The 27,351-nt window shown below is 39.8% G+C and overlaps 1 protein-coding gene across 1 annotated transcript in view; it reads right to left on the bottom strand.

Moving 5' to 3' along the window:
* Nucleotides 1-698: 698 nt before the first annotated feature.
* The window catches only part of dicer1 (dicer 1, ribonuclease type III), an 80,008-nt gene continuing 53,355 nt past the window's right edge, over nucleotides 699-27,351 (bottom strand). The window contains exons 25-30 of the mRNA XM_061969046.1: nucleotides 23,717-24,343; nucleotides 15,162-15,417; nucleotides 14,784-15,052; nucleotides 10,075-10,237; nucleotides 9,891-9,966; nucleotides 699-4,956 (exon numbers count right to left, since the gene is read on the bottom strand). Coding sequence (XP_061825030.1) covers nucleotides 4,791-4,956; nucleotides 9,891-9,966; nucleotides 10,075-10,237; nucleotides 14,784-15,052; nucleotides 15,162-15,417; nucleotides 23,717-24,343 — 1,557 coding nt within the window. The 3' untranslated portion in view covers nucleotides 699-4,790. The remainder of the gene's footprint in view (nucleotides 4,957-9,890; nucleotides 9,967-10,074; nucleotides 10,238-14,783; nucleotides 15,053-15,161; nucleotides 15,418-23,716; nucleotides 24,344-27,351) is intronic.

A 27,351-nucleotide genomic window follows, 5' to 3' on the forward strand; every position in this document is an offset into this window, starting at 1 on the left:
AAAATTGGTAAAAATAAGAGTCTTTCTTTTCTTTCATTTAAATCATAACAAATCGCTGTTAAATCAATAATTTATTGATAATTGGGCTGTAAATGGGAGTCGAACCAATGTTCCTTGTATCACAAGACAGTGTCACTAACCACTGCGCTGTCAACTACCACTACCGACTTTGACACACGCGAAGAGCTTAATTGAAGTCTTTCTAATGAGAAACATTGTAATGTTTGCATAGATGAAAATGAAAATGATCATTTTGGGCTCCTTCACAAATCTTATGATTGAGCTATTTTTCAAGCTGGCTCGCATCATTGTTGACTTGGTTGAATCACGTAACATGCACTACTTTCACAAGCACGTCAAGCGGATCTACAGTAATTGATGTCACGGTGGTGCTGATGTTTTTTTTTTGTTTTTTTTCCATGGAGAAACAAAAAACAGGATTTTCCAAGAAAAAAAACAGGAAGATATGATTAGCATATTCCCAATCCTGGAGGTACCAAAATCTAAGTGCAAACTCAGAGGTGACAGAGCCTTCTCTGTTGCGGGTCCCAGACTCTGGAACGATCTCCCTCTCCATGTGAGACAGGCTCCTTCTTTGGCTATTTTTAAGACCCTTCTTAAAACCCATTTTTATTCACTGGCTTTTAACCCAGTATGAGACTTTAAACTGTTTTTACATTTTTAACTTTTTAAAAAAAAAAAAAATTTCCCCCAAAAATACGACTTATACTCCAGTGCGACTTATAATAATAAATGATAAATGGGTTGTACTTGTATAGCGCTTTTCTACCTTCAAGGTACTCAAAGCGCTTTGACACTACTTCCACATTTACCCATTCACACACACATTCACACACTGATGGAGGGAGCTGCCATGCAAGGCGCTAACCAGCACCCATCAGGAGCAAGGGTGAAGTGTCTTGCTCAGGACACAACGGACATGACGAGGTTGGTACTAGGTGGGGATTGAACCAGGGACCCTCGGGTTGCGCACGGCCACTCTTCCACTGCGCCACGCCGTCCCTATGCCGTATTTTTGGGAGTATAAGTTGCACCGGCCGAAAATGCATAATAAAAAGGAAAAAAACATATAAGTCGCACTGGAGTATAAGTCGTATTTTTGGGGGAAATGTATTTGATGAATAGAGGGGGGGGTTACCCACATATGCGGTTTCTCATAGTCATTCACATCGACGTCCCTTATGTGGGCTCTGTACCGAGGATGTCGTTGTGGCTTGTACAGCCCTTTGAGACTTTTGTGATTTAGGGCTATATAAATAAACATTGATTGATTGATTGATTGATTGATTGATTGATTGATTGATAAAAGCCAACACCAAGAATAGACATTTGAAAGGCAATTTAAAATAAATAAAGAATAGTGAACAACAGGCTGAATAAGTGTACGTTATATGAGGCATAAATAACCAACTGAGAAGGTGCCTGGTATGTTAACGTAACATATTATGGTACGAGTTATTCAAATAACTATAACATATAGAACATGCTATACGTTTACCAAACAATCTGTCACTCCTAATCGCTAAATCCCATGAAATCTTATACGTCTAACCCAGGGGTCGGGAACCTTTTTGGCTGAGAGAGCCATGGAAGCCAAAGATTTTAAAATGTATTTCCGTGAGAGCCATATTATATTTTTTAACACTGAATACAATAAATGCGAGTATTTTAAGTAAGACCGACATTTTTAGAGTGTAATAAGTATCTTATTATTTTTAATAACATTGTTATTCTGCAGCTAATCAATAATAAATAAAATACTTCTTACCAATAATGCGACTTCTTGAACAGGTGCGGTACAGAAAACGGATGGATGGATTAAAATGAATGAGAATGTTTTATATTTTGAACGTTATTTTTAAAGGGGAACATTATCACCAGACCTATGTAAGCGTCAATATATACCTTGATGTTGCAGAAAAAAGACCATATATTTTTTTAACCGATTTCCGAACTCTAAATAGGTGAATTTTGGCGAATTAAACGCCTTTCTATTATTCGCTCTCGGAGCGATGACGTCACATCGGGAAGCAATCCGCCATTTTCTCACTTCCGTAGGTGTGTTGTCGGAGGGTGTAACAACACGAACAGGGACGGATTCAAGTTGCACCAGTGGCCCAAAGATGCGAAAGTGGCAAGAAATTGGACGAATTTTGTTCAAAATACGAGGCTGTGGGGAAAGCCGACAAAATGGTCAGTCGTTTGTTCCGCACACTTTACCGACGAAAGCTATGCTACGACAGAGATGGCAAGAATGTGTGGATATCCTGCGACACTCAAAGCAGATGCTGACATCAACTCCAAAACTGGACAGATCAGCTTTCAGGAAAAAAGAGCGGATGAGGGTATGTCAGTATTTTTGTGTAGTGCTGAAATCGTGGAAAAATATATGTTCTTAGCGCGCCTGAAATGGGCTGTCTGCACTCTCAAAGTGCATGTTGTTGCCAAATGTATTTCATATGCTGTAAACCTAGTTCATAGTTGTTAGTTTCCTTTAATGCCAAACAAACACATACCAATCGTTGGTTAGAAGGCGATCGCCGAATTCGTCCTCGCTTTCTCCCGTGTCGCTGGCTGTCGTGTCGTTTTCGTCGGTTTCGCTTGCATACGGTTCAAACCGATATGGCTCAATAGCTTCAGTTTGTTCTTCAATTTCGTTTTTGCTACCTGCCTCCACACTACAACCATCCGTTTCAATACATTCGTAATCTGTTGAATCGCTTAAGCCGCTGAAATCCGAGTCTGAATCCGAGCTAATGTCGCTATAGCTTGCTGTTCTAGCGCCATGTTTGTTTGTATTGGCATCACTGTGTGACGTCACAGGAAAATGGACGGGTGTTTATAACGATGGTTAAAATCAGGCACTTTGAAGCTTTTTTTTTTAGGGATATTGCGTGATGGGTAAAATTTTGAAAAAAACTGCGAAAAATAAAATAAGCCACTGGGAACTGATTTTTAATGGTTTTAACCCTTCTGAAATTGTGATAATGTTCCCCTTTAACACTGTGATTACGTGTTAAGCAGTGTCAGCTAAGATTTATCTGGGAGCCAAATGCAGTCATCAAAAGAGCCACATCTGGCTCTAGAGCCATAGGTTCCCTACCCCTGGTCTAATCTCTTATGTGAATGAGCTAAATAATATTATTTGATATTTTACGGTAATGTGTTAATAATTTCACACATAAGTCGCTCCTGAGTATGAAAAAAACTGCGACTTATAGTCCGAAAAATACGGTATATGTTTTTTCCCTTCTTTATTATGCATTTTCGGCCAGTGTGACTTATACTCCGAAAAATACGTAACACTTAAATGCACATCTAAAAAATAATATGATATAAATAAGTCATTGGTATCGGTCTAAAGAACCAGGCTTATGTGCATCCCTAATTTAAAGATTGATTTAAGCTATCTCAAACAACAACACAATTGTGTGTTGGTTGGATAAATATTTGCGATCTATAGCATTGCTAATATCCTCTTATTTCAATTAGTGGCGTCCATATTGAAATGTTTGCTTTGCATTGCAAGCAAATGGCCCCACTTGGGTGGACTAGTCCATTTACTTTGACTGTGTTTATACATCAACTACATTGTGTGCATGGAAACGTGGCTTTTGAGTTGCTAGAGGTTTGGCAGGAGAGAACAGAAGCGTGTTTGTACTAAAGAGACCTATCACAAACAATTCTGTCTCAGAAGTAGAAAAGTCGGCAGCATTCTGCACGAGTCACTGACTTACTCTCGTATCAAAACTGAAACGTTTGCTTTGTGGAAAGACTTCCAGAGCGCAATATTGACTCACTGATCTTCTCGTAGTGAAAACCTAATCACCGAGGAGATGCCATTACGTATACTCTCGCTGTGCTACATTTTAACATACGTCGAGAGAATAAAAAACACTTGCGGAAGGAAGCAATCCAGTTGACAAAGTTTATACAAATACAGGAACATGCAACCTCAGGTGCTTGTTTAAAATGACACTTGTTGGGAATCTTTTCATCTCCTATCCGTTTTGCAGGGTATAAGAGTGAGCCCTCACGTTTGAGGCCAACAATAAAATGGGATATTTTCATATATATTCATATACTTTGCAATCTGTAAGATTTTGGTTGTCAACGTGACCACACTATTCTCATTAATTACAGACTGTAATAGACTACAAGTGCAAGAATGATTAAAATACAATTTCAAGACTTCTAACAGCAACACAGTAGTGTGTGTGTGTGTGTGTGTGTGTGTGTGTGTGTGTGTGTGTGTGTGTGTGTGTGTGTGTGTGTGTGTGTGTGTGTGTGCGTGCGTGCGTGTGTGTGTGTGTGTGTCTACGTGCGTGTTAGCCACATCTGCTTCGAGCATGTTTTCAAACATGTAAAAGCTGACTGGCATTAGTGCACAAGATGAGGAGTTAAGTGTTGAATTCTCCTTTCTACGTACTTTTACGAGACAATGTGACGAGGTGCGCGTGTTGTCCACTGAAGAGGCTAAGGGGAAAAAAACACGGGACAGACATTGCAACCTGACCTTTTGAACACTTGCTCAGTGTAAAAAGCACTGGTGATGAGTTGACACGAAAAAGAGAGAGAGAGATTGTGTTTGCGCAAAAAGAAAAAGAGCTATTGTACGTAGGTTTCCACACACAGTGCTCGCCGTCTGCCTCGGACGCTCATCACAGGTAGAACGCACACGGGGGCCGAGCTTTGTGTTGTGCTGGAAAGCAAATACTGCTTTTTTTCCGCAAGCGTCAATAGTGTAGGTGCTTAATGCTGAGAGGAGCTCAGTTGTTTTGGACCTGAGGTTGATTGGCTTTGAGGCTGCGCAGAGCTCGTCGGGCTGCTGCTGACTTGGCGATGCGGTAGCTGCGGCCGACTCCTTTGAACTTGCCCTTCCCGACAACCTCCACCGTCACACGGACTTTCCCGTCGTACGTTCTTTCAGCAGGGCTGTGGACAAGGAACACTTTTGTTCAGTACAAATATTGGACTACCATGCACAATTTGCTTCCAGATTACATGGAAAAAGGAACAAAAACACAAAGCACAGAATGCTGAGTACCAGCTCGAGGTGTAACGCTGTGCCATAACCACGATTTGGTACGTACCTCTGTTTTAAGGTCACGGTGCTTCTTATTTTGGGTAACATAAGCAGAACATTCTCTAATAAATACAATTCACAATTCACTGCACCAACTTATGAGTTTTTCAGTTTACATCTTGGCTAAACGTTATGCTTTTGGGTTACCAGCATTTCAAGTCAGAATAAAAATAAATCACAAGTAATAGATAAAAAATAAGAATTGAAATAAACAGACTACTATCCAATAAAAACAATAAGCAATCCTGTACAACATGGGTGTCAAACTCTGGCCCGCGGGCCAAATTTAATTTGGCCCTTGAGGCAATATCAAATCAACATTAGAGCTGGCCCGCCGGTGTTATACAGCGGTGGTGCCGCTGTAACACCACATTCACCGCTAATACTCATACTTGCCAACCCTCCCGATTTTCAGTGCCCCTCTCGAAAGTCTCCCGGGGCAACCATTCTCCCGAATTTCTCCCCGGTCAACAATATTGGGGGCGTGCCTTAAAGGCACTGCCTTTAGGTGTCCTCTACAACCTGTCGTCACGTCTGCTTTTCCTCCATACAAACAGCGTGCCGGCCCCTGTCATATGATATATGCGGCTTCTACACACACATAAGTGAATGAAAGGCATACTTGATCAACAGCCATATAGGTCACACTGAGGGTGGCCGCATAAACAACTTTAACACTGTTACAAATATGCGCCACACTGTGAAACCACACCAAACAAGAATGACAAACACATTTCGGGAGAACATCCGCACCGTAACAACATAAACACAACAGAACAAATACACAGAACCCCTTGCAGCACTAACTCTTCCGGGACGCTACAATATACACGCCCCGCTACCACCAAACCCCGACCCCCCCAACCTGAGCCCCGACATTAATGAACTAGCATCCCAGAAAAGATGGTAGGTATCTGGCTTGGGCCCATCAGATTAGATCAGTATGTCGCAAACTGAGCAGTAAAAAGGCGTGAATGGTTGATTTATTCATTGTTATTTTATTTTCAAATTTATTAGCCTGTGGAAAAAGTTAATGTTGATATTTACCTCCAAAGGCTGCAAATAGAAAAGAGGCATTCCATTTTTTATTTAATTTTATTTAATATACCATTGATGTTTTTTCGTTTGTTTTTTGAAAGTTGATTTTGCACTATTAAGTTATATAAGCGTTGCTTGTTCCATATTCAGTGTTAAAGCAAATCAGTGTAGCAAACTGAGCAATAATTAACGTTTTATTCATGCACTTTCTCTTGCTACTTCAAGGCTTAAGTGTTTGATTCATTCATTATTGTTATTTTATTTTGAGATGTATTATTAGCCTGTGGAAAAAATGTATTTTGATATTTACCTCAGAAGGCTGCAAATAGAAAAGAGGCATTACATTTTTATTTAAATTTTATTTGATATGCCATTGATATTTTTGAATTATTATTATTATTATTATTTGAAACTCGATTTTGCATGTCACCATAAAGTTATATAAGCCTTGCTTGTTCAATATTCAATGCAAAACTTGTTTGGGTCCCTATTAAAAGGTTCATTTGTTCAACCTTGGCCCGCGGCTTTGTTCAGTTTTACATTTTTGCCCACTCTGTATTTGAGTTTGACACCCCTGCTGTACAATATAAAAAAAACCTGTACAATATACAAAACAAAAAAAGAGTAATGGAGTAATAAAGTAATGACAATCAGTGTCGGATGTAATGCACTCGAAGGGTAATATTGCACAGTAGGGTATTGGGGTAGGATATTGTATAGGGGTGAATTATTTATTATAAGGGTAGGATATTGTATAGGGGTGAATAATTTATTTTAAGTACTAATGTGAATTGTATTGTGAGTTATATTTATATAGCGTTTTTTCTCTCGTCACTCAAAGCGCTTTACGTAGTGAAACCCATTACCGCCATCTTTAAGCTACATTTAAAGCAGTGTGGGTGGCACTGGGAGCAGGTGGGTAAAGTGTCTTGCCCAAGGACACAACGGCTGTGACAAGGATGGCGGGAGTGGGAATCGAACCTGGAACCCTCAAGTTGCTGGCACGGCCACTCTACCAACCGAGCCATTCCGCCCCACTAATAAATACTCTAGAACTATAACTGGTTCGAAACTAACAGTGTTCAGAGTGTAATCATCCTAATATGATTAGCGGCAAAGTTGACAGCCGTTAACAAAACTAGCGAGCTTGTTTCGGTGCTCCTGACCGTCTCCCTGTCCTGCAACGCAGTGCGGCATTTAGGCAAGAAGAAACAGCAAGTACTTCCAATCGAGGTGAGCGTTCGAAAAATGTTGTTTAGATCGTATTTTTATTGATATTTCATTAAAAAAACAGAAGCGATTTTTGATATGAAAATGAAATTTCACATACTGCAATTGCACCATACTGAAGCAGAATAAGTCGATAAAGCTAAGGATGTTTAAATAATATCTAAATGGCGGACATTTATGCATGAAAGTATGGAGAAGCCGCTGATGATGTGTTTGATAGAGAAGCAGCTGAAAAGAGATACTGTAGAAGTTGACTTCTCTCCAAGGCAAATGCTGTACATTATTACATTACTTTGAGGGCGGCACGATTTTGGTCAAAAATAAAATCCCGATTTTCCATCCAGATTACGATTTCTTAGTAAAAACTACAAAAAATAACAAAAGGTGTTGAGGTTGCTGAGGTCATTCATTTCATTTTCATTTTTTTTCATTTATTTATTTCAGGCAATGACATAAAAAATAGTAATAACAAAAAAAGTACAAAGTTGACAACACATAATAATATAAATTAATATAGTGCAAAAGGTAATGTATAGTATGTAATGCATGATTGTCCAGTTTTGCCTGAAAGGGAGTGGGAAGAAGATAATTTATTTAATCCCACCCCCAGTTTTCCATTCAGTGATTATTCACATGAGTTTCACTCTTACTTTGTTCAAGGATTATAATACAGATGTTGTATCATAGTGGCATTACCACAGCTAACAATAATTATTACACTGTAAGAGGGCTGCAACAACTAATCGATTAAATCGATTAGTTGAGGCAAAATTATTATTATTATTTTTTAATTATTATTTATTTTTAATAAACCTTTTTTTATAAACTGCAACATGTACAAACAGCTGAGAAACAACAATCAAAATAAGTATGGTGCCAGTATGCTGTTTTTTCCCCAATAAAATACTGGAAAGGATAGAAATGTAGTTTGTCTCTTTTATCCGATTATTATCCGAAGTAATAATCGACAGATTAATCGATTATCAAATTAATCGTTAGTTGCAGCCCTACACTGTAAAAATAATTTGTATCAACAATGTAGGAATAATGAATATACCAACAATGGTAATAGACAACATAGCAATAATGTTAAGGAAACATTGAGCACATGTTAACACTTTGAGACAGAGTACAACATGGTATGTGTAATGAAATAAACATAAAAAAGGCTAAGGAAACGTTATACATTTCCATATAAAGACAAATATTTGTGGCTTCATTCATTATTTGTATCAATGTTTCTGTTTTTTCGTTGCAACTTTTTCCTTTTTTTGGTGTTTTTTTTTATTTTTTATTTCTACAATGTGCTATACAGGCCCATAAAAAGCTCCATTCCACAAATGGCCCTTGGGCCACACTTTGAACATCACTGGTTTATATATTTCCCCAGGACTGCAAGTGTTGCAAACAATGATAGTGTGTCTCGAAGCTGGGTCTTCAAGTTCTGAGCACTTATGGAAGTGATAAAAGGTTGTGTTGCTTCTACAGGTTATCTGTGTACGCCATAATCATTAAAAATCATATTTAAAAAAGGCCCGGAATATCTTGAGTTGCATGTTATGAGCCTAAGTAATATATTAGTTTCACCTTGTAAATCTAATTGCTGGAATAAACAAACTTTGCACGATATTGTAATTTTTTTTTAGTTTCACCTAAATTTGTTTCCCGAGTAGATGCGTGATGCCATTAACACTTCCTGTCCCTGACTTAGTACGTACATTGTGGGGAATTGCTCTGCCTCTGTACTGAAATGAAGGTTCAGTCCTGAAAACTGTTAAACCCTAATGTTATGTCAGAAAACTATTACAGCACCTCAAAACAGCAGTATTACTTTAACTGAATGGCAATGACCATAAATTGTACTGATTGAATGCTTGTTTTAAAACTATGTGCTTTAAATTTAAAGGTCCAAAATATTCTGGCCACTAATGTATGAAGCTACCGTATTTTTCGGACTATAAGTCACAGTTTTTTTCATAGTTTGGCCGGGGGTGTGACATACTCAGAAGCGACTTATGTGTGAAATTATTAACATTACCGTAAAATATCAAATAATAATATTTAGCTCATTCATGTAAGAGACTAGACGTATAAGATTTCATGGGATTTAGCGATTAGGAGTGACAGATTGTTTGGTAAACGTATAGCATGTTCTATATGTTATAGTTATTTGAATGACTCTTACCATAATATGTTACGTTAACATACCAGGCACGTTCTCAGTTGGTTATTTATGCCTCATATAACGTACACTTATTCAGCCTGTTGTTCACTATTCTTTATTTATTTTAAATTGCCTTTCAAATGTCTATTCTTGGTGTTGGGTTTTATCAAATAAATTTCCCCAAAAAATGCGACTTATACTCCAGTGCGACTTATATGTTTTTTTCCTTCTTTATTATGCCTTTTCGGCCGGTGCGACTTATACTCCGGAGCGACTTATACTCCGGAAAATACGGTATGTTATACAAAAAAAAATACAAATGTAAAACATAACAAAAAAAAGTTCCCTTACCTGAATTTGGCAGTTTCCGGTTCCATTTCAAGCAACTCCCTCACAGGAGAACGAGGCACATTTGCAGAAAATTTCTCTGTTGACAAAATACAATTCGCTTCATATAAAGCCTCACACATTCTGTTCTAAAATCACACAACCGTCAGAAAAATCATTGACACAATGATGAATAACATTTCCTCACCTATTAGCGGCCTCATCATCGGATAATACACTTGCCACACCATCTCTAATGACATCCCGCTGTCCATGTAAATAGCTCCAGCGAGCGACTCAAAGATGTCCCCCATAGCTTTTGGGACTTCAATGTCCTCCTCCTTCTCCTCGTCTTCTTCAGAGCGCCGCAGCTAATAGCAAACACACACAACTCTAAAGTGATGTTGTAACAACGTAATCATGTAAATGTACCCAATGTAAATTGAACAAGGAGCTAACAAAGTGATTTAGATCAGTATTGTTCAATCGACCCTGACCATATTTTAGGGGCCACAGGGTTTGTACTAGTTTGCAAACACTCGCACACTTGCAATGGAGACAATCGTTTACAATCGCTCCTCTACAGTTATATTTCAGGTGTGCAAATGCAGTGTGTAAGTGTCATTGTGTGTTTGGGGGTTGGTCTGACAAAAGAAAAAAAACACATTTACGCATGCACATGCATGATAGACAACTGTTTGCGATCCCTCCTCCACAGCTATAATCCAGGTTTGCACATGCACAGTGCGTGTGTGTGTGTGTGTGCTGGGGGACCGGTTTGACAAAAGTGAAAAACTTATTTTTCAGACTATAAGTCGCAGTTTTTTTCATAGTTTGGCCGGGGGTGCGACTTATACTCAGGAGCGACTTATGTGTGAAATTATTAACACATTAGCGTAAAATATCAAATAATATTATTTATCTGATTCACGTAAGAGACTAGGCGTATAAGATTTCATGGGATTTAGCGATTAGGAGTGACAGATTGTTTGGTAAACGTATAGCATGTTCTATATGTTATAGTTATTTGAATGACTCTTACCATAATATGTTACGTTAACATACCAGGCACGTTCTCAGTTGGTTATTTATGCCTCATATAACGTACACTTATTCAGCCTGTTGTTCACTATTCTTTATTTATTTTAAATTGCCTTTCAAATGTCTATTCTTGGTGTTGGCTTTTATCAAATAAATTTCCCCCAAAACTGCGACTTATACGTTTTTTTCCTTCTTTATTATGCATTTTCGTCCGGTGCAAATTATACTCCTAAGCGACTTATACTCCGAAAAATATGGTATGTCTTTATGTGCTCGACGCCTCAATCATTGGTATGTGTTCATCTACAAAACAGTTCTGGGTATCACTCCATCTTATCTATCTTATCTTTTAACAAAGAAACAAGTCACAATCTTCGTTCAATGAATGTTCTGCAATTTGTCGTCCCCAAAGTAAGAACTGAACTGGGCAAGAAAGCGTTTAGGTTTTCAGCACCGAAGGCTTGGAATAACCTACAATCGAATCTTCAACTTCAAACCCTTGTTACATTAAATGAGTTTAAAGCTTCTGTGAAAGGATTGCAGTCTACCTCGTCTGTATGCACATGTGTTATGTGAGCAAGTTTTAATGTTGTAAATTTGATATTTTATGTGCTGTTTACTGTTTTTAATGTAACCTTGCTGCTGCCCTCTTGGCCAAGTCTCCCTTGGGAAAAGAGATCTTTGATCTCAATGGGATTTTACCTGGTTAAATAAAGGCTAAATAAAAAAATAAAAAAATCGCTTCTCTACAGTTACAATCCAAGTGTGCAAATACACAGTGCACGTGTGTCTGGGATTGGTGTGACAGAAGTGAGTAACATCTGCAACATAGACAACTCTTTGCAATTGCTCCTCTACAGTTAAAATCTGGCTGCGCAAACGCAGTGTGTGTGGGGGGGATAGGTCTGACAAGTTTTTTTTTTGTTTTGTTTTTTATAAATATGCGCAAGAGACATCTGTTTGCTGCGATGAGGTGGCGACTTGTCCAGGGTGTACCCCGCCTTCCGCCCGATTGTAGCTGAGATAGGCTCCAGCGCCCCCCGCGACCCCAAAGGGAATAAGCGGTAGAAAATGGATGGATGGATGGACATCTGTTTGCGATCGCTCTTCTACAGTTTTATTATGAATGTAAGTCCAAATACCGTATTTTCCGCACTATAAGGCGCCCCTAAAAACCTCCAATTTTCTCAAAAGCTGACAGTGCGCCTTATAATCCGGCGCACCTTATATATGGACCAATATTGAGCCACAACAGGTCTCGCAACTACGATAAGCAGCCGCCGACTTCATTTTCCCCGGTAGGAGAAGAAGCGCGCGGTGCATGCTGGGTTATATGACTGCGCGAGGCGTGCCGTTTCATTTCCATTTGTGTGTTCATGTAAAGACCAGTGGTTCATAAATGCCTGGGCTGATATATCAGTCTCAACTGTGGTCCGAGCTTTCAGGAAGGCAGGAATTGTCACTGAACTGCCCAGACAACAGCAGCAACACTGACTCCATTAATGACGACTTCGACGATGCCGTATTCGCCCAACTGTTTAATTCGGACACTGAAGAAGAAGAATTTGAGGGATTCGTGGATGAGTAATAACTTGATAAAGTGAGCTTTACATGTTTATTTTGTGTGTTGTGTTGTGTGACATTAACGTTTGAGCAACGTTGAGTTATTGATATATTGTTATTGCTCTGCACTATTTCGAGTGTTACTATATTGTGATTGCACTAACGTTTGATTTACCGTAACTGTATCAGACTGTTTTTTACGTGTTTATTGAATCGAGGAAAAGTTCCCCTCCACTATGTGATATAAACGTTGCACTACATGTTAAACCTTGCTGTTGTTAAAAGATAAACGAAATACCACGTCACTGACTTTACCTCGGGGAAAATAATAAAACAGCTGTTTATTCATTTTGGGAGTGAACGGAGTTGTCAGAACGCTGGTTTGTAATCTATTAATAAAGTTTGACTGACCTATCTGACTGTTTTGTTGACATTCTCTTTAGCGCAGCTCCATCTAATGGATGCATAACGTGACCCCAGCCTCTACTGTAGCGTCTATTCTATGCGCCTTATAATGCGGTGCGCCTTATATATGAACACAGTTTAAAAATAGGCCATTCATTGAAGGTGCGCCTTATAATCCGGTGCGCCTTATAGTGCGGAAAATACAGTATATACATTTACTGGATCATTGCCAATGTAACAGGACCACTTTCAAATACAACTACTACGTTCTAACCTAAGATTTGTCATTAAAATAGAAGACGGCGAGCTGTAGAACTGGCAAAGAGTTGACATTATGATCAGATGATTCTATTACCGTATTTTTCAGGGTATAAGTCGCACCGGCCGAAAATGCATAATAAAGAAGGGAAAAAACATAAGTCGCACTGGAGTATAAGTCGCATTTTTTGGGGAAATGTATTTGATAAAACCCAACACAAAGAACAGACATTTGAAAGGCAATTTAAAATAAATAAAGAATAGTGAACAACAGGCTGGATAAGTGTACGTTATATGAGGCATAAATAACCAACTGAGAAGGTGCCTGGTCAAGACGGCTCAGAAGATCATCGGCCGCCCTCTCCCCTCTCTGACGGACATCTACACCTCCCGCTGCCTCAACAGAGCCAGTGCCATCATCAAGGACAGCACCCACCCTGGCTCTGACCTGTTCCACCTGCTGCCCTCTGGGAAGCGCTACAGGTGCATTAAAACCAAAACAAACAGGCTAAAGAACAGCTTCTTCCCCAGGGCCATAACCATCCTGAACGGACTGCCCCATTGTCCCTCATAACTGCCTTCTCTTCGGTGCAATAACCCATTCCACCAACCACCCTGTTTTTGTTTTGTTTTTTCATGTATATATTCATTTCACACCATATTCATTGCACTTCTACATTTTATTTTATTTTTTTATATTTCTATATATTTGCACATTGTTTTTCTAGCATGCACACATCGCACTGTATGGAATGGCCTCAATCTCGTTACCTTGCGTAATGACAATAAAGCTGATTCTGATTCTGATTCTGGTATGTTAACGTAACATATTATGGTAAGAGTCATTCAAATTCATATAACATATAGAACATGCTATACGTTTACCAAACAATCTGTCACTCCTAATCGCTAAATCCCATGAAATCTTATAAGTCTAGTCCAGTGGTTCTTAACCTGGGTTCGATCGAACCCTAGGAGTTCAGTGAGTCGGCCTCAGGGGTTCGGCGGAGGTCAAAACACACCCGACTCATCGTGTAAATACAAACTTTTCCCTATCGGCGTATTATGGATACGGCAACAGCTGACTGGTTTGCAGCAAATTAGTAACATATTGGCTCTTAACTAGTCATTATTAAGTACTTATTAATGCCTTATTCGGCATGGCCTTATTATAACCCTAATTAACCCTAACCAAATAACTCTAAATTAAGTTTTTATTACTTAGAATATGTTCCCCTAGTGTCCAAATAACTCTAAATTAAGTCTTTGTTACTTAGAATATGTTCCCCATACTAAAGTGTTACCAAAAACATATAACTTTGTCTTGAATTTGAAAAAAAAAAAACATTGTATTTTTCACTAAAGAAGGGTTCGGTGAATGTGCATATGAAACTGGTGGGGTTCGGTACCTCCAAAAAGGTTAAGAACCACTGGTCTAGTCTCTTACGTGAATGAGCTAAATAATATTATTTGATATTTTACGGTAATGTGTTAATAATTTCACAAGTAAGTCGCTCCTGAGTATAAGTCGCACCCCCGTCCAAACTATGAAAAAAACTGCGACTTAGTCCGAAAAATACGGTAATTACAATTGCTCATATAAGATTATAATACCTTTAGGCGGGTAGACCAAGAAGAAGTTGCACCTACCTCAGAGTCCATGCCTTGCATCTCATTCTTTTCAAGTTGAAACTGCACAAAGTCATCAATAACGTGGAACAGTTCAGGCGAGATGGCTTTGAAGTACTTATGGTAGTCGTACTTGACAGCCAGAGAGGCAAAGATGGTGTTGTTGACAAGTGCCGAGCGCAGGTCAGTCAATACACCGGGGGAGTGCTGCCGGGGGTCTTCATAAAGGTGCTTTGTAATGAGGTAGTCAAGAATTGCATCTCCAAGGAACTCCAATCGTTGGTAACAATCTAAAAAGTAAAGACGAACCATATGTACATCATTCACAAAGGCTCAAATATAAACATATTGTCACAGTGATTGCATGTTGGAGGTTAAAGACAGATGCAGCAGTTTTACCTGTGATGGTGTTGTAATGGTAGGAAGCATGGGTGAAGGCTTGGAGGAGGTAAGCCTTGTTCTGAAAAGTGTAGTTGATCTTTCTTTCAAAGTTCTCAAAGCCAGAGATCAGGTGGTTGAGTGTTCTCTCTGCGTCTGGATGTTCCAGCATGCACCGCGGTGGGATTTTTAACCAGCCGTAGCACAGGTCACCCACTGCACATGTTGGGCTGGGCTGGCTGTCTGCGATCAAGATCCCTCTCTCCAGTGGCAACACCTGTGTGCACAATACATATCAGTGTTTCCCACACATTCATTTATTTGTGGCGGCCCGCCACGAAAGAATTACGTCCGCCACAAATGGATTTTTCGGCTTTTGACTCGCTCGACCGCTCATAAAAGCAATGGGACTGTCTGTGAATGTTGCTTGTAGTTACAACTCCGGTGCAGTAGGTGGCGGTAGCCTACTATGCATTGTAACTCCGCCAATAGCACTTAATTCACCTGGTGGGCCAGAAGAAGAAGAAGAAGAAGAAGAAGAAGAAGAAGAAGAGGGACAGACGGACGGACGGGATCATAATACGAGGGTAATATAGGTAGATAGGTTATAGCTGCATCGCTCGCGGCTCGTCATATATTTAACGTTAATCCGCGATTTCACCGAGCGTTTCACTGACGGTGAGCAGCCTGACGCTGCTTCATGCACGTAGTAACAGTCACGTGTTTTCATACCGACGAGCTAACGTGTCCAGGTTATAACCCTGTTGTCAATAAACACACATGGACTGAAGCTAAATTTGTCCACTGTCCACTGCAGCATGTGAATGCAATGAAAAGAATCTAATCTGAGCCAACCAGCTGTTAAAATGTTGTCCAGGTTAATGTTTTGGCCATTAAAGGCCCTTCATTTCAAGATTTCAACTGTGATCGGGCTTTAAACAGGTGGCTGACCTGTTCAGATGGGTGTAACTGCTACTGGTCAAATAATGTGAAAAGGCATTTAATTTTGCATGTATGCAATGCCATTTAAATGTAATTATAGATGATAATAATAATAATAATAATACATACTGTGTAGTGTTGTAAATAGTCAACGGGAAGAATTTTAGTAAGATATAAGCCATGAGCACTACACAGCCAGAAAAAAACCTAGGCAGGACAAGTAAAAATATTGGGGCAAGTAGATTTGAGAAGTCAGGCAAGTAGAAAAAAACCTTAACGTTGAACCCTGCATGTGTTGAGCTGCTGCCGCTTAAGGTTAGACGGCACTGTACATAGAACGCTTCTGCTCGTTAGTAATAAATTCTAATGTTGGATGTTCACTCCTTCACACAGATGAGTATAGAAAAATATTTTCAACGGCCGAAAAGGGCTCGACTTGGAGAGGAGGTAGGCCTACAGTCCGGACCACAGGTGCGACCTGTTCAGCAGCAGCAGCAGGAGGAGGAGGAGGTTGACTGACTGTGGCAGGACACCTCTGCCTCTGTTTCACTTCATGTTGCTGGTAAATAATATGGTTGTAGTAGTAGGCTAAAGTAAAATTATTTAGTATTCACTAATTAAAGGGGCAGAGCTTTAAGAGACATTTTAGCTTTTATATTTTATAAGATATATTTTTTGTAAGAACCATAATTAATAAATATATTTCAGTGAATCACTAATTGTTCAAATCTGTATATAAATATGTACATAAAATGTTGTAATTATATTCCAACTCGGCGTTCTTCTTTGTCATCGCCGCTGCCGCCGCCACCCCCCAACCACACCACCACAAATAGATGCCTGTCCTGTGGGAAACACTGCATATTATATAGACACAATTATAGGCAGGACTGACAATATTTTCATTGTGGATGGTTGCTCAGAGCCGGGTTTCAAGCGATCTCCCCAATGATTGGTCAAAAGGCGCTCACGTGACTACAGGGCGCCATGTTACGTACCAGTTTGAAGCTGCAACTAAGCGACACTGCACTCCCTCATTAGACATTTCTTTTAATTGAAGAGTGTTTGCCGAGCGCTTACTGTGTATACATGCCCTGTTGATGCGCCACTCGCAAAAAATGCGGGAAGCAATTGCATGTTTCCCCCGCAACGCATAAATGAGAAAAATATGAAAAGTGAAGGTTTGCTAGGAAGAGCCAATAACAGTTTTCTTGTGCGAGGTAAGCAAGCAAACATACACATCCGGTACAATATATCGCACTCTCAGTCCCAGGGAATTATTACACCTTGCCTGACAAAACTTTGTATCAAAATTGCACCTTTTCTGCATGTTGTCACCAACAAAGTTCCCTCTAATTTTTCATGTGTGTGAGCAAACGCAAAAACACCCCGAGCATTCAGTGGTATACAGACGTGCACACTGTGGCCATACCAGCAGCACATCTGTCTCAAACCTGACATAACAATTCAAATGTCTTATTATTATAATCAAGCGACAGTAGTCATTTTCATGAAATTATTTTTGAAGGCAAGTGATTTGGCCCACTTAAATATTGTTTTTTTTTAATCAGCTATGTCCTGTAGTATTTTATGCCTGGGTGGGGGTCCTGCTTTGGAAAGATTGCGTACCCCTTTCAGAGATCACATTTAGTTCCCCCTAAAACATTCATATGTTACATGAGATGAAGTGTACATTCCTGTAACTTTCTGTCTGTAAAATAAATATTTATATTAGCAATTCTGTAATCAAGTAACATTTCATGATTAATATCCAAAAATGTACATTCTTAATTAGAGATGTCCGATAATATCGGACTGCCGATATTATTGGACATATTATTTAAAATGTAATATCGGAAATTATCGGTATCGGTTTCAAAAAGTAAAATGTATGACTTTTTAAAACTTCGCTGTGATGGCAGCTCCCTCCATCAGTGTGTGAATGTGTGTGTGAATGGGTAAATGTGGAAGTAGTGTCAAAGCGCTTTGAGTACCTTGAAGGTAGAAAAGCGCTATACAAGTACAACCCATTTATCATTTATTATTACACGGACGTAGGGAGAAGTACAGAGCGCCAATAAACCTTAAAGGCACTGCCTTTGCGTGCCGGCCCAGTCACATAATATCTACGGCTTTTCACACACACAAGTGAATGCAAGGCATATTTGGTCAACAGCCATACAGGTCACAGTGAGGGTGGCCGTATAAACAACTTTAACACTGCTACAAATATGCGGCACACTGTGAACCCACATCAAACAAGAATGACAAACACATTTCGGGAGAATATCCGCACCGTAACACAACATAAACACAACAGAACAAATACCCAGGACCCCTTGCAGCACTAACTCTTCCGGGACGCTACAATATACACCCCCCGCTACCCCTTAATCATTTTCGGTACAGTACGAAAACAACAAAATATAAATTTTTTGGTTATTTATTTACCAAATTTGCAAAATCTTCTACCAAAAATATTTTTCTTAGTGGAATATTTGATGTGAAGTAATGGGAACCTTGGATAGGTCAATAATTCATAATATTGATTTTGATTCAATATTATGTTTTGAGCAATGACAGTTTGAAAGAAAAAAAAACCCAGCTTTGTTTTATTAGTCAACATTGCAACTTTTTCTAAATTACATTTAACCTTTAAGCTTTTTTATTTCACTTTTGTTATGTTTTTGTTTATTTTAATAGTATTTTTAGAATGTTCCGTGGGCCTTTAAAACATTAGCTGTGGGCCGCAAATGGCCTCCGGGGCATACTTTTGACACTCCTGCTATAGATAATAAAAAAATAAATCTGATAAATCTATGGATAAAAAGCAGAGCCTGGCGACGCATGCGCGTTTATCATAACTCTCTCACTCTCTCTCTGTCTCTGCCCCTCCCTCACCAATGCTGCTGCACACACAATTTGTTTTGTTTTTAACCCCTTCTTAACCCTGAACGTACATTGAAAATACACGCAACCCTAACTCAAAATGCCGGACATTTGAGGCATTTAAGAAACTCCGCCCTGACAGTTCCGCAAAAGAGGACATGTCCGGTGAAAAGGGGACGTATGGTCAGTCTATCGTATGCTGTGTGTTGTGCCTCGGTGTGCATTGTTTACACAACGTGCGTTACGCTACTTAATATGTCCATGTGGAAACTCGTTTGGTACACCTCCGAACCGAAACCCCCGTACCGAAACGGTTCAATACAAATACACGTACCGTTACACACCTAATAATCGATTATTTATTTATTGTACATAAAGTAATGCAGACAGTTCTAACATTTGGTTGAACGCAGCTAGCCACCTCATTGAGAGATCCGACCAGCTCCTTTATCTTAGGGCACCTTAGGGCACATTTCCGTTAAATTTATAAACGTAATGGGAATTTAATCAATTGTTATTTATTTATTTATTTATGTTACTGGTATCAAATATTACTGTTTATTAGGTCTTTCAATGTATTCATAAACAACACGCTTGGAAAGTATCACTATCCAATTGATAAGTATGTACGCATGGCATGACATCATTTTCACAATAGCAAAGACTCAAATGTCACTCTTTCAATGACTTTACATTAATATATCTTGTTTTAATTCAAAATACATTTGTCGGGTTCCCACAGATTTGAAGTGTCAGAATACCATACGCCTCAGTTAAAAATAAAAAGTGACATTTGGGTAAATAGACAATTACTTGAGATTTAACACAAAGTCTGCGTTTAGTTTTTTTTGTGACAGTTCGGGATTTTTGGCGAACAAACCTTTATATTTTTAAGCCGGTCGTCAGTAAATGACCATTTACCTATCCAATATCATACAAGGCATTTTAATGACAAAGCGTGTGTGTGGACAGCACTTGTCTGTTGAAAGTAGCAATAAAATCTGACAACACCTGAGTGGCCCTAAAATGGGTTGGAGGAGGATAAGAGCAGAAAGGCTGTGCATTCAAGCTGTCAATCTTACCAAATCATTTCTGGGACACGTAGCCCTATGTGTGCTCTTACACACACATTTCAGCTGCGCTCGCAAGCACCTTACAAATCATCAACCAAGTTCTTTTAGTTGTCTTTTAAAAAAACAGAATGTTGCTTAAAGTGTCAAAAAAGGAAACCTATTTTGCATCATTTACCATCAATTAGTAAAATGTTACACAAATGTTTTTCTGTTGATTAATTCCCCAAAAGGGAGCACAAAGGACATCATGTTGCAACATTTTATATTGACTAAAGACTAGGGATGCATACCCAAACTCTGTAATTATGACAGTGGAAACAAAAATGTAGTGACCAGACAATTGTATGTATCAATTAATAGTAACTAATATTTAGTAGCACTGATATGAGGGGGAAAAAGAGCTTTAATATTCATCACACTGACACAAGGTTTTTTTTAGCCAACACTGGACAGTATTTCGCACAGACTGCCAATACACTTGTGGTGGAGGTAGGGGTGTAACGGTATACAAAAATTTCGGTTCGGTACGTACCTCGGTTTAGAGGTCAGGGTTCGGTTCATTTTCGGTACAGTAAGAAAACAACAAAATATAAATTTTGGGGTTATTTATTTACCAAATTTGCAAAATCTTTTCCCCAAAAATATTTTTCTTAGTGGAATATTTGATGTGAAGTAATGGGAACCTTGGATAGGTCAATAATTCATAATAACATTGATTTTGTTTCAATATTATGTTTTGAGCAATGACAGTTTGAAAGAAAGAAAAAACAGCTTTGTTTTATTAGTCAACATTGCAACTTTTTCTAAATTACATTTAACCTTTAAGCTTTTTTATTTCACTTTTATGTTTTTGTTTATTTTAATAGTATTTTTAGAATGTGCCGTGGGCCTTTAAAACATTAGCTGTGGACCGCAAATGGCCTCCGGGGCACACTTTTGACACGCCTGCTATAGATAATAAAAAATTTTATCTGATAAATCTATGGATAAAAAGCAGAGCCTGGCGACGCATGCGCGTTTATCATAACTCTCTCTCTCTCTCTCTGTCTCTGCCACTCCCTCACCAATGCTGCTGCACGCACAATTTGTTTTGTTTTTAACCCCTTCTTAACCCTGAACGTACATTGAAAATACACGTAACCCTAACTCAAAATGCCGGACATTTGAGGCATTTAAGAAACTCCGCCCTGACAGCTCCGCAAAAGAGGACATGTCCAGTGAAAAGAGGACGTATGGTCAGTCTATCGTAGCCCGTTAGCTGCTAGCATGCCGTGTGTTGTGCATTGTTTACACAACGTGCGTTACGCTACTTAATATGTCCATGTGGAAACTCGTTCGGTACACCTTCGAACCGAACCGGAACCCCCGTACCGAAACGGTTCAATACAAATACACGTACCGTTACACCCCTAGGTGGAGGGGGCGTGGCTTGTAGCGTGGCAGTAGCGGTGTCAATACGACGTCAAATAATTTGCATAATCAGCGATTGGTCACGCTAACTAGCGTTAGCTGTATTGAGCTAACTAGTCCGTTTTGCAGCAGCCCTTATTGGCCTACAAATAACACGCATAACAGATTTAGCTTGTTAGCTAGTCCTAGACCCCAGTACATGGACTACCACACCGCAATGTAAACGTGCAAAAATACAAAGTTCATGACATGAGTGCGTTATATAGAATATCGTGATATATTGGGCCGAATTATATCAAATTATGAGTGTATATTATTCTGCCTTTCCTGAATGATGGAATTTAGCGTGGCAAATATGTGAAATCTTTCAGATTAGAGATGACAAAAACGACTTGAGATTGTTAATTGATAGTATTCTAGAGATGCGCGGATAGGCAATTTATTTCATCCGCAACCGTGTCAGAAAGTCGTCAACCATCCGCCATCCACCCGATGTAACGTTTGATCAGAACTGCACCCGCCCGCCATCCGCCCGTTGTTATATATCTAATATTAATTTAAAAAAAAAAAAGGGTGAAAACTACGCGAATTGCACCTTGTGCAGACAAGATTTTTCGATCGGACACGGAGGAATTAGCGATGTAAAAGACCACGTTGGGACAAAAAAACACAAGTCTAATGCCGTTGCTAGCGATACAAGTGGAAAACTTTCAAAGTTTTTCGTCGCCCAAACAGATTCTTTGGATGTGATAAATGCCGAAGTTTTATTTACGGAGGCAATAATTGAGCATGGACTTCCAATCGCACTGGCTGATCACATGGGACAGTTAATAATGTAATGCAACCTTTAAAAATCATTACGCGGTGATCGCGATCCCAAAAATAAACTTTTCTTGCATGATAATGTCCAGAAAAATTCGCTTTATATTACTATAGAGTCCTTTTAACAAATGAGTTTGATGGTTTATCACAAACCTTAAATGAAATTCTATGGCCACCGTCCTCTCTATATCAACCAGGGTGAGCCCCACCCCTTTCGTGAGCACACTGCGCGCGGAGTGAACCCTGTTACGCGCCCCCGGCAACAGGGGTGGCAAGCAGGTAAGCTGCGCGGGCGGAGCACGCGGAGTGACCCATGTTACGAGCCCCCAGCCACGGGGGTGGCGGGCAGGTAAGCTGCTTACCTGCTGCGCGTGACGCCGGCCGCGGCGAAGGCGGACGAGGCGGGGTGTCGGTGCGGTGGGCGTGGTAGTGACCCTGGACGTGCGTCGGGCCCTTCTCGCGGATCGCCTCAGCTACGGCTCCCGGTGGGGCCCTCTCGGGGGAAGGGGCCTCGGTCCCGGACCCCGGCGAGGCGTCCCTTCTCCGCTCCGTAAAAGTGTCCATCTCTTTTCTTTTTTTTTCTTCTGTTGTGGCATATGCAGCAGGTGCCTGCTCGTTTTTCGTATGTGGGTAACAACATTTAACTATGTATATATATTTCCGAATTGGTTTAACTGCCACCCGCAAAAAAAAAAAAAAAAAAAAAAAAAAAAAAAAATCTAATTAATCCGCCCGACCCGACCCGCGAGCGGATAAAATCTTTTTTTTTTTTATTTCATCCGCCCGATCCGCGGATAATCCGCGGTTGTGTCCGCAAACCGCGCATCTCTATAGTATTCACAATAAAGTTATATATAAAACTAAGCATACAAAGAAAAGTACATTAATATACACATTAAGTGCACATACATGTGGAAATACTGTTAAATTAAGAAGTTTAAAATAAACTGAAAAAAGCAACATAACAAATATAAAACAGAGTGCCACTTACAGGCAAATATTCAGCAAACCCAGTAAAAACAAATACTAACTGCTAACTTTGTACCCCTCAAAGAGCACACACGCCACTACGGAAGCCTGTTGCTCAAACTCTTAATCAAAAAACAAAAATCGATGTTTTGTAGAACATGATTGTAGGAGATGGAAGCACATTTGTCCCCTGGAAGGTGAAGTGTTATCGTGTTAAGCAATGTCAGCTAAGATTGATCTGAGAGCCAGATGCAGTCATCAAAAGAGCCACAGGTTCCCTACCACTGCTTTAATATATCTAAATTTTTTCTTGCATACAATTTTTTGTAGATTTGAGCGTATGCCTATTTTTTAGTAGGAAATCCACGCAACTCCATGAGGCCCCAGCACCGTTTTAAAAGTAGAAATTTGGCCAGTATGGGTTGGTTAAAATGTAAACAATACCCAACAGTAACAGAAGGAGGTGCTCACCTTTAGACCTAAGGAGCAGAGGAACATCTGGGCAGCTCTCTCTCCACAGCTGGTCAGATAGCAGCCAAGCAAAGCCTCCACACAGTCGGCGATGCTCTTGTCTGCGATGCACTGCTCCGTGTGCAGGTCGTAGGAGATGGACTGTTTCCCCAGCTCGGTGCCACAGTTCTCCTCGGATGGATTCCAAAAGCCCACCACAAAGTCGTCCTCTTCGCCCGCCTTGCTGGGGTCCAAGTAGCACATGGCGTCCCATGAGCTGTAGTCAAAGTCCTCCGCTGATGATGATACAGTGGGCAGCGGCTCAGGGTGGTGGTGGGCCGACTGATACGGGTTCTTCTTTGGGGGCTTCCATTCATATGCGGCCTCGATGGGCGGTGGCGGGCTTGAAGCGGCCGTGAGTGACGGAGGGAAGCTGCTCAGGGAGATCTTCTTCCCAAATGCACCGGATCCCAGCAACATGTTGTCGATAAATTTGATGTGTTCCTTGTAATACTCCAAGTCATCCTCCATGTTGACCTCATCCTTTGGCTCATCCTTCAGCATCAGCTCTCCCTCATCGTCCACCTCTTCGCTCTCCTCGTCATCCTCATCACCAGAACGCCCGTTGGACAAAAGCTCCTCTTTGGCCTGGAATAAAGGAACAGAGTAAAATGTACATATACTATTAATTTATTACTATTGAAGACATATTATATATTACACTCATTTACTTTGGATGTTTGTTCAGATAGCTTAGCATACGTTGACCTTTTAGCATCTTTCATGTATAGTTTTTCTCCCCACTAAGTACCTGGCGCACCAAGGCCACTAGGGGCCTTAAATGGATCATTTTAATCACAGCCGTGTATAAATAGTATGGACAATTCTGTTTCAGAGTTGGTCCCAAACATGGCGCTTTGCAGTCATGTGAGGGGCTTTTGACCAATCAGAGAGAGTATGGTCAGACAATCTCTTAAATGATTGGTCAAAAACTAGAGATGTCCCATAATGGCTTTTTTGCCGATATCCGATATTCCGATATTGTCCAACTCTTATTTACCGATACCGATATATACAGTCGTGGAATTAACACATTATTATGCCTAATTTTGTTGTGATGCCCCGCTGGATGCATTAAACAATGTAACAAGGTTTTCCAAAATAAATCAACTCAAGTCATGGAAAAAATGCCAACATGGCACTGCCATATTTGTTATTGAAGTCACAAAGTGCATTTTTTTTATAACATGCCTCAAAACAGCAGCTTGGAATTTGGGACATGCTCTCCCTGAGAGAGCATGAGGAGGTCACTTTGTGACTTCAATAACAAATATGGCAGTGCCATGTTGGCATTTTTTTCCATAACTTGAGTTGATTTATTTTGGAAAACCTTGTTACATTGTTTAATGCATCCAGTGGGGCATCACAACAAAATTAGGCATAATAATGTGTTAATTCCACGACTGTATATATCGGTATCCGTTGATATCGGCATCGGTAATTAAGAGTTGGACAATATCGGATATCAGCAAAAAAGCCATTATCGGACATCTCTAATTATTGACAATTACGAAGTTTATGTAATAAAAAAATGTATCGGCCCGAATAAAATGATTGGTGTTTAGCCGGTCTCGTCAACACGTATGCGCAAGGGGCGTGTGTACTGTTGCGTTTTGGACCAGTTGTTCCTCCCAGGGAATTCAAGTCACAATTCGCTCCCAAGTTCTTTCCGACACTTAAAGCTGAGTTGAAAAACCACCAGAGACAGAATAGGTATTTTGTTGTATATATTCTCAAAGCTTTGACAATATACATTTTAGATTGAGACCAGTCTAACCCTAGAACCTTCTATCCCGCACACCCAAAATGGTCTCTCTTCCCTTCCACCTCCCTAGCCATAACAAAAACACAACGTCTCCCTAGCCATAATACATTCCAAAGAACTCAAGGTTAACACACAGAGTTTGCTTGCTGACAGAGCATCAAGAGAAGAAGTGGAAAAGACGAGCTGTTTTCAAATATGACAAAGAAATGGAAGAAGTACAACTTAAATTCGGATATATGTAAATATCTGCCTCCGACAGTACACACACAAAAGCAGTCCAAAAAGAAGCAACAAACAATTTGCAGTCATTTTGTTGTTATGATAGAATATACATTCACAGTGCGACTTTGCTGGGTGCGTTGTGGACATGTGAGGCACCCCCGGACTCGGGTGAGACGCGGCGGGACTTGTGGGACTCGAACCTGGGTGTGATTTTTGATAAATTTTCGGGACTTTTGCCCACTTTTCCAACTTTTCCCCCCACTCACAGTGCGACTTTGCTGGGTGCGTTTTGGACATGTCGGGGACCCCAGGACTCGGGTGGGACGCGGCGGTTCATTGACAGCTAACGCTAGCTATCCAAAAGGCTATTATTAGCGAAAAACACCTAAAGATAATGTGCTACGTATGTACGTAATTACATCATTGCGTACGAGGAGCCATAAGAGGGCAGGATATACTGTGAAAAATACATTGCAATATTAGCGCCCTTACCATGAATTGATTAACGTGGACCCAGACTTCAACAAGTTGAAAAACTTATTTGTTTGTTACCATTTAGTGGTCAATTGTACGGAATATATGCAATCTACTAATAAAAGTTTCAATCAATCAATCAATCGAGGCATCTGTGTAAATGTTAAGAGGCTGTTTGCAACATTTACACAGAATTTGCTCACAGTTACATTTTCTAAAGCAAAACAATATAACAAGAACACAATTGGCTGGCTTATGTTACCATTATTAGTTTAACAAAACCCGTGTTATAACTGTCTATATTTTTCACAATTTCAAAATTTGTGGAACAAATTCGTACCGTCCCAAATAAAATGATTGGTGTTTATGGCGGTCACAAGTTCATGCAGGGAGCGCGTGCACACATACAAAAGCAGTCCAAAAGAAGCAACAAACAGTTTGCAGTCATGTTGTTGTTATTATAGAATACAAATAATATGACCGATAATCCTAACTATTCAAATCTTTATCATTAGCTTACTACACCCATACCTTATGTCATTACGTCACAGAAGCCGGAAAAGGGCGGGACTTAACACTTAAAATACATTGGAAAGTTAGCGCCCTCTAGGCATCTGTGCAAATGTTGCAAACAGCCCCTTTACGTGTTCAACGTGATTTTAGAATTTTGTTTACATTGAGTGTTTTCCATACTTGTGTGGATGTTTTCTCTCTTTTCTGCCTTGGGGATTATAATCAAAGGTTACATTCTATATAAAAAATGTTTACATTTAATATATTTTTCTCCTGGTCCTTACCGGTATTTTCCATAAGTCATAAAATATATCAATAATTATTGATAGTAACAAGTATTACACAGCACTCTGACAGGGAGAAGTATTTATTCGTAAGCAATATTTTAAGCCCTCTTCAAGCTATTTCCTTTGCTTCTATAGCCTGATGGGCTTTTCATCTTAGTGCAGTAAAATTTTACTGAAATTAAAACACACTTTTGCATGGATGTGTGTAAGCTGCCTGCCCTCTAGAGGCCAAACTGTCGACACTGTAGACCAGTGCTTCTCAACCTTTTTTCATTGATGTACCCCCTGTGAATTTTTTTTTTAATTCAAGTACCCCCTAATCAGAGCAAAGCATT

The sequence above is a fragment of the Nerophis lumbriciformis genome, linkage group LG08, assembly GCF_033978685.3.
Source record: "Nerophis lumbriciformis linkage group LG08, RoL_Nlum_v2.1, whole genome shotgun sequence".
Classification (NCBI taxonomy): Eukaryota; Metazoa; Chordata; class Actinopteri; order Syngnathiformes; family Syngnathidae; genus Nerophis; species Nerophis lumbriciformis.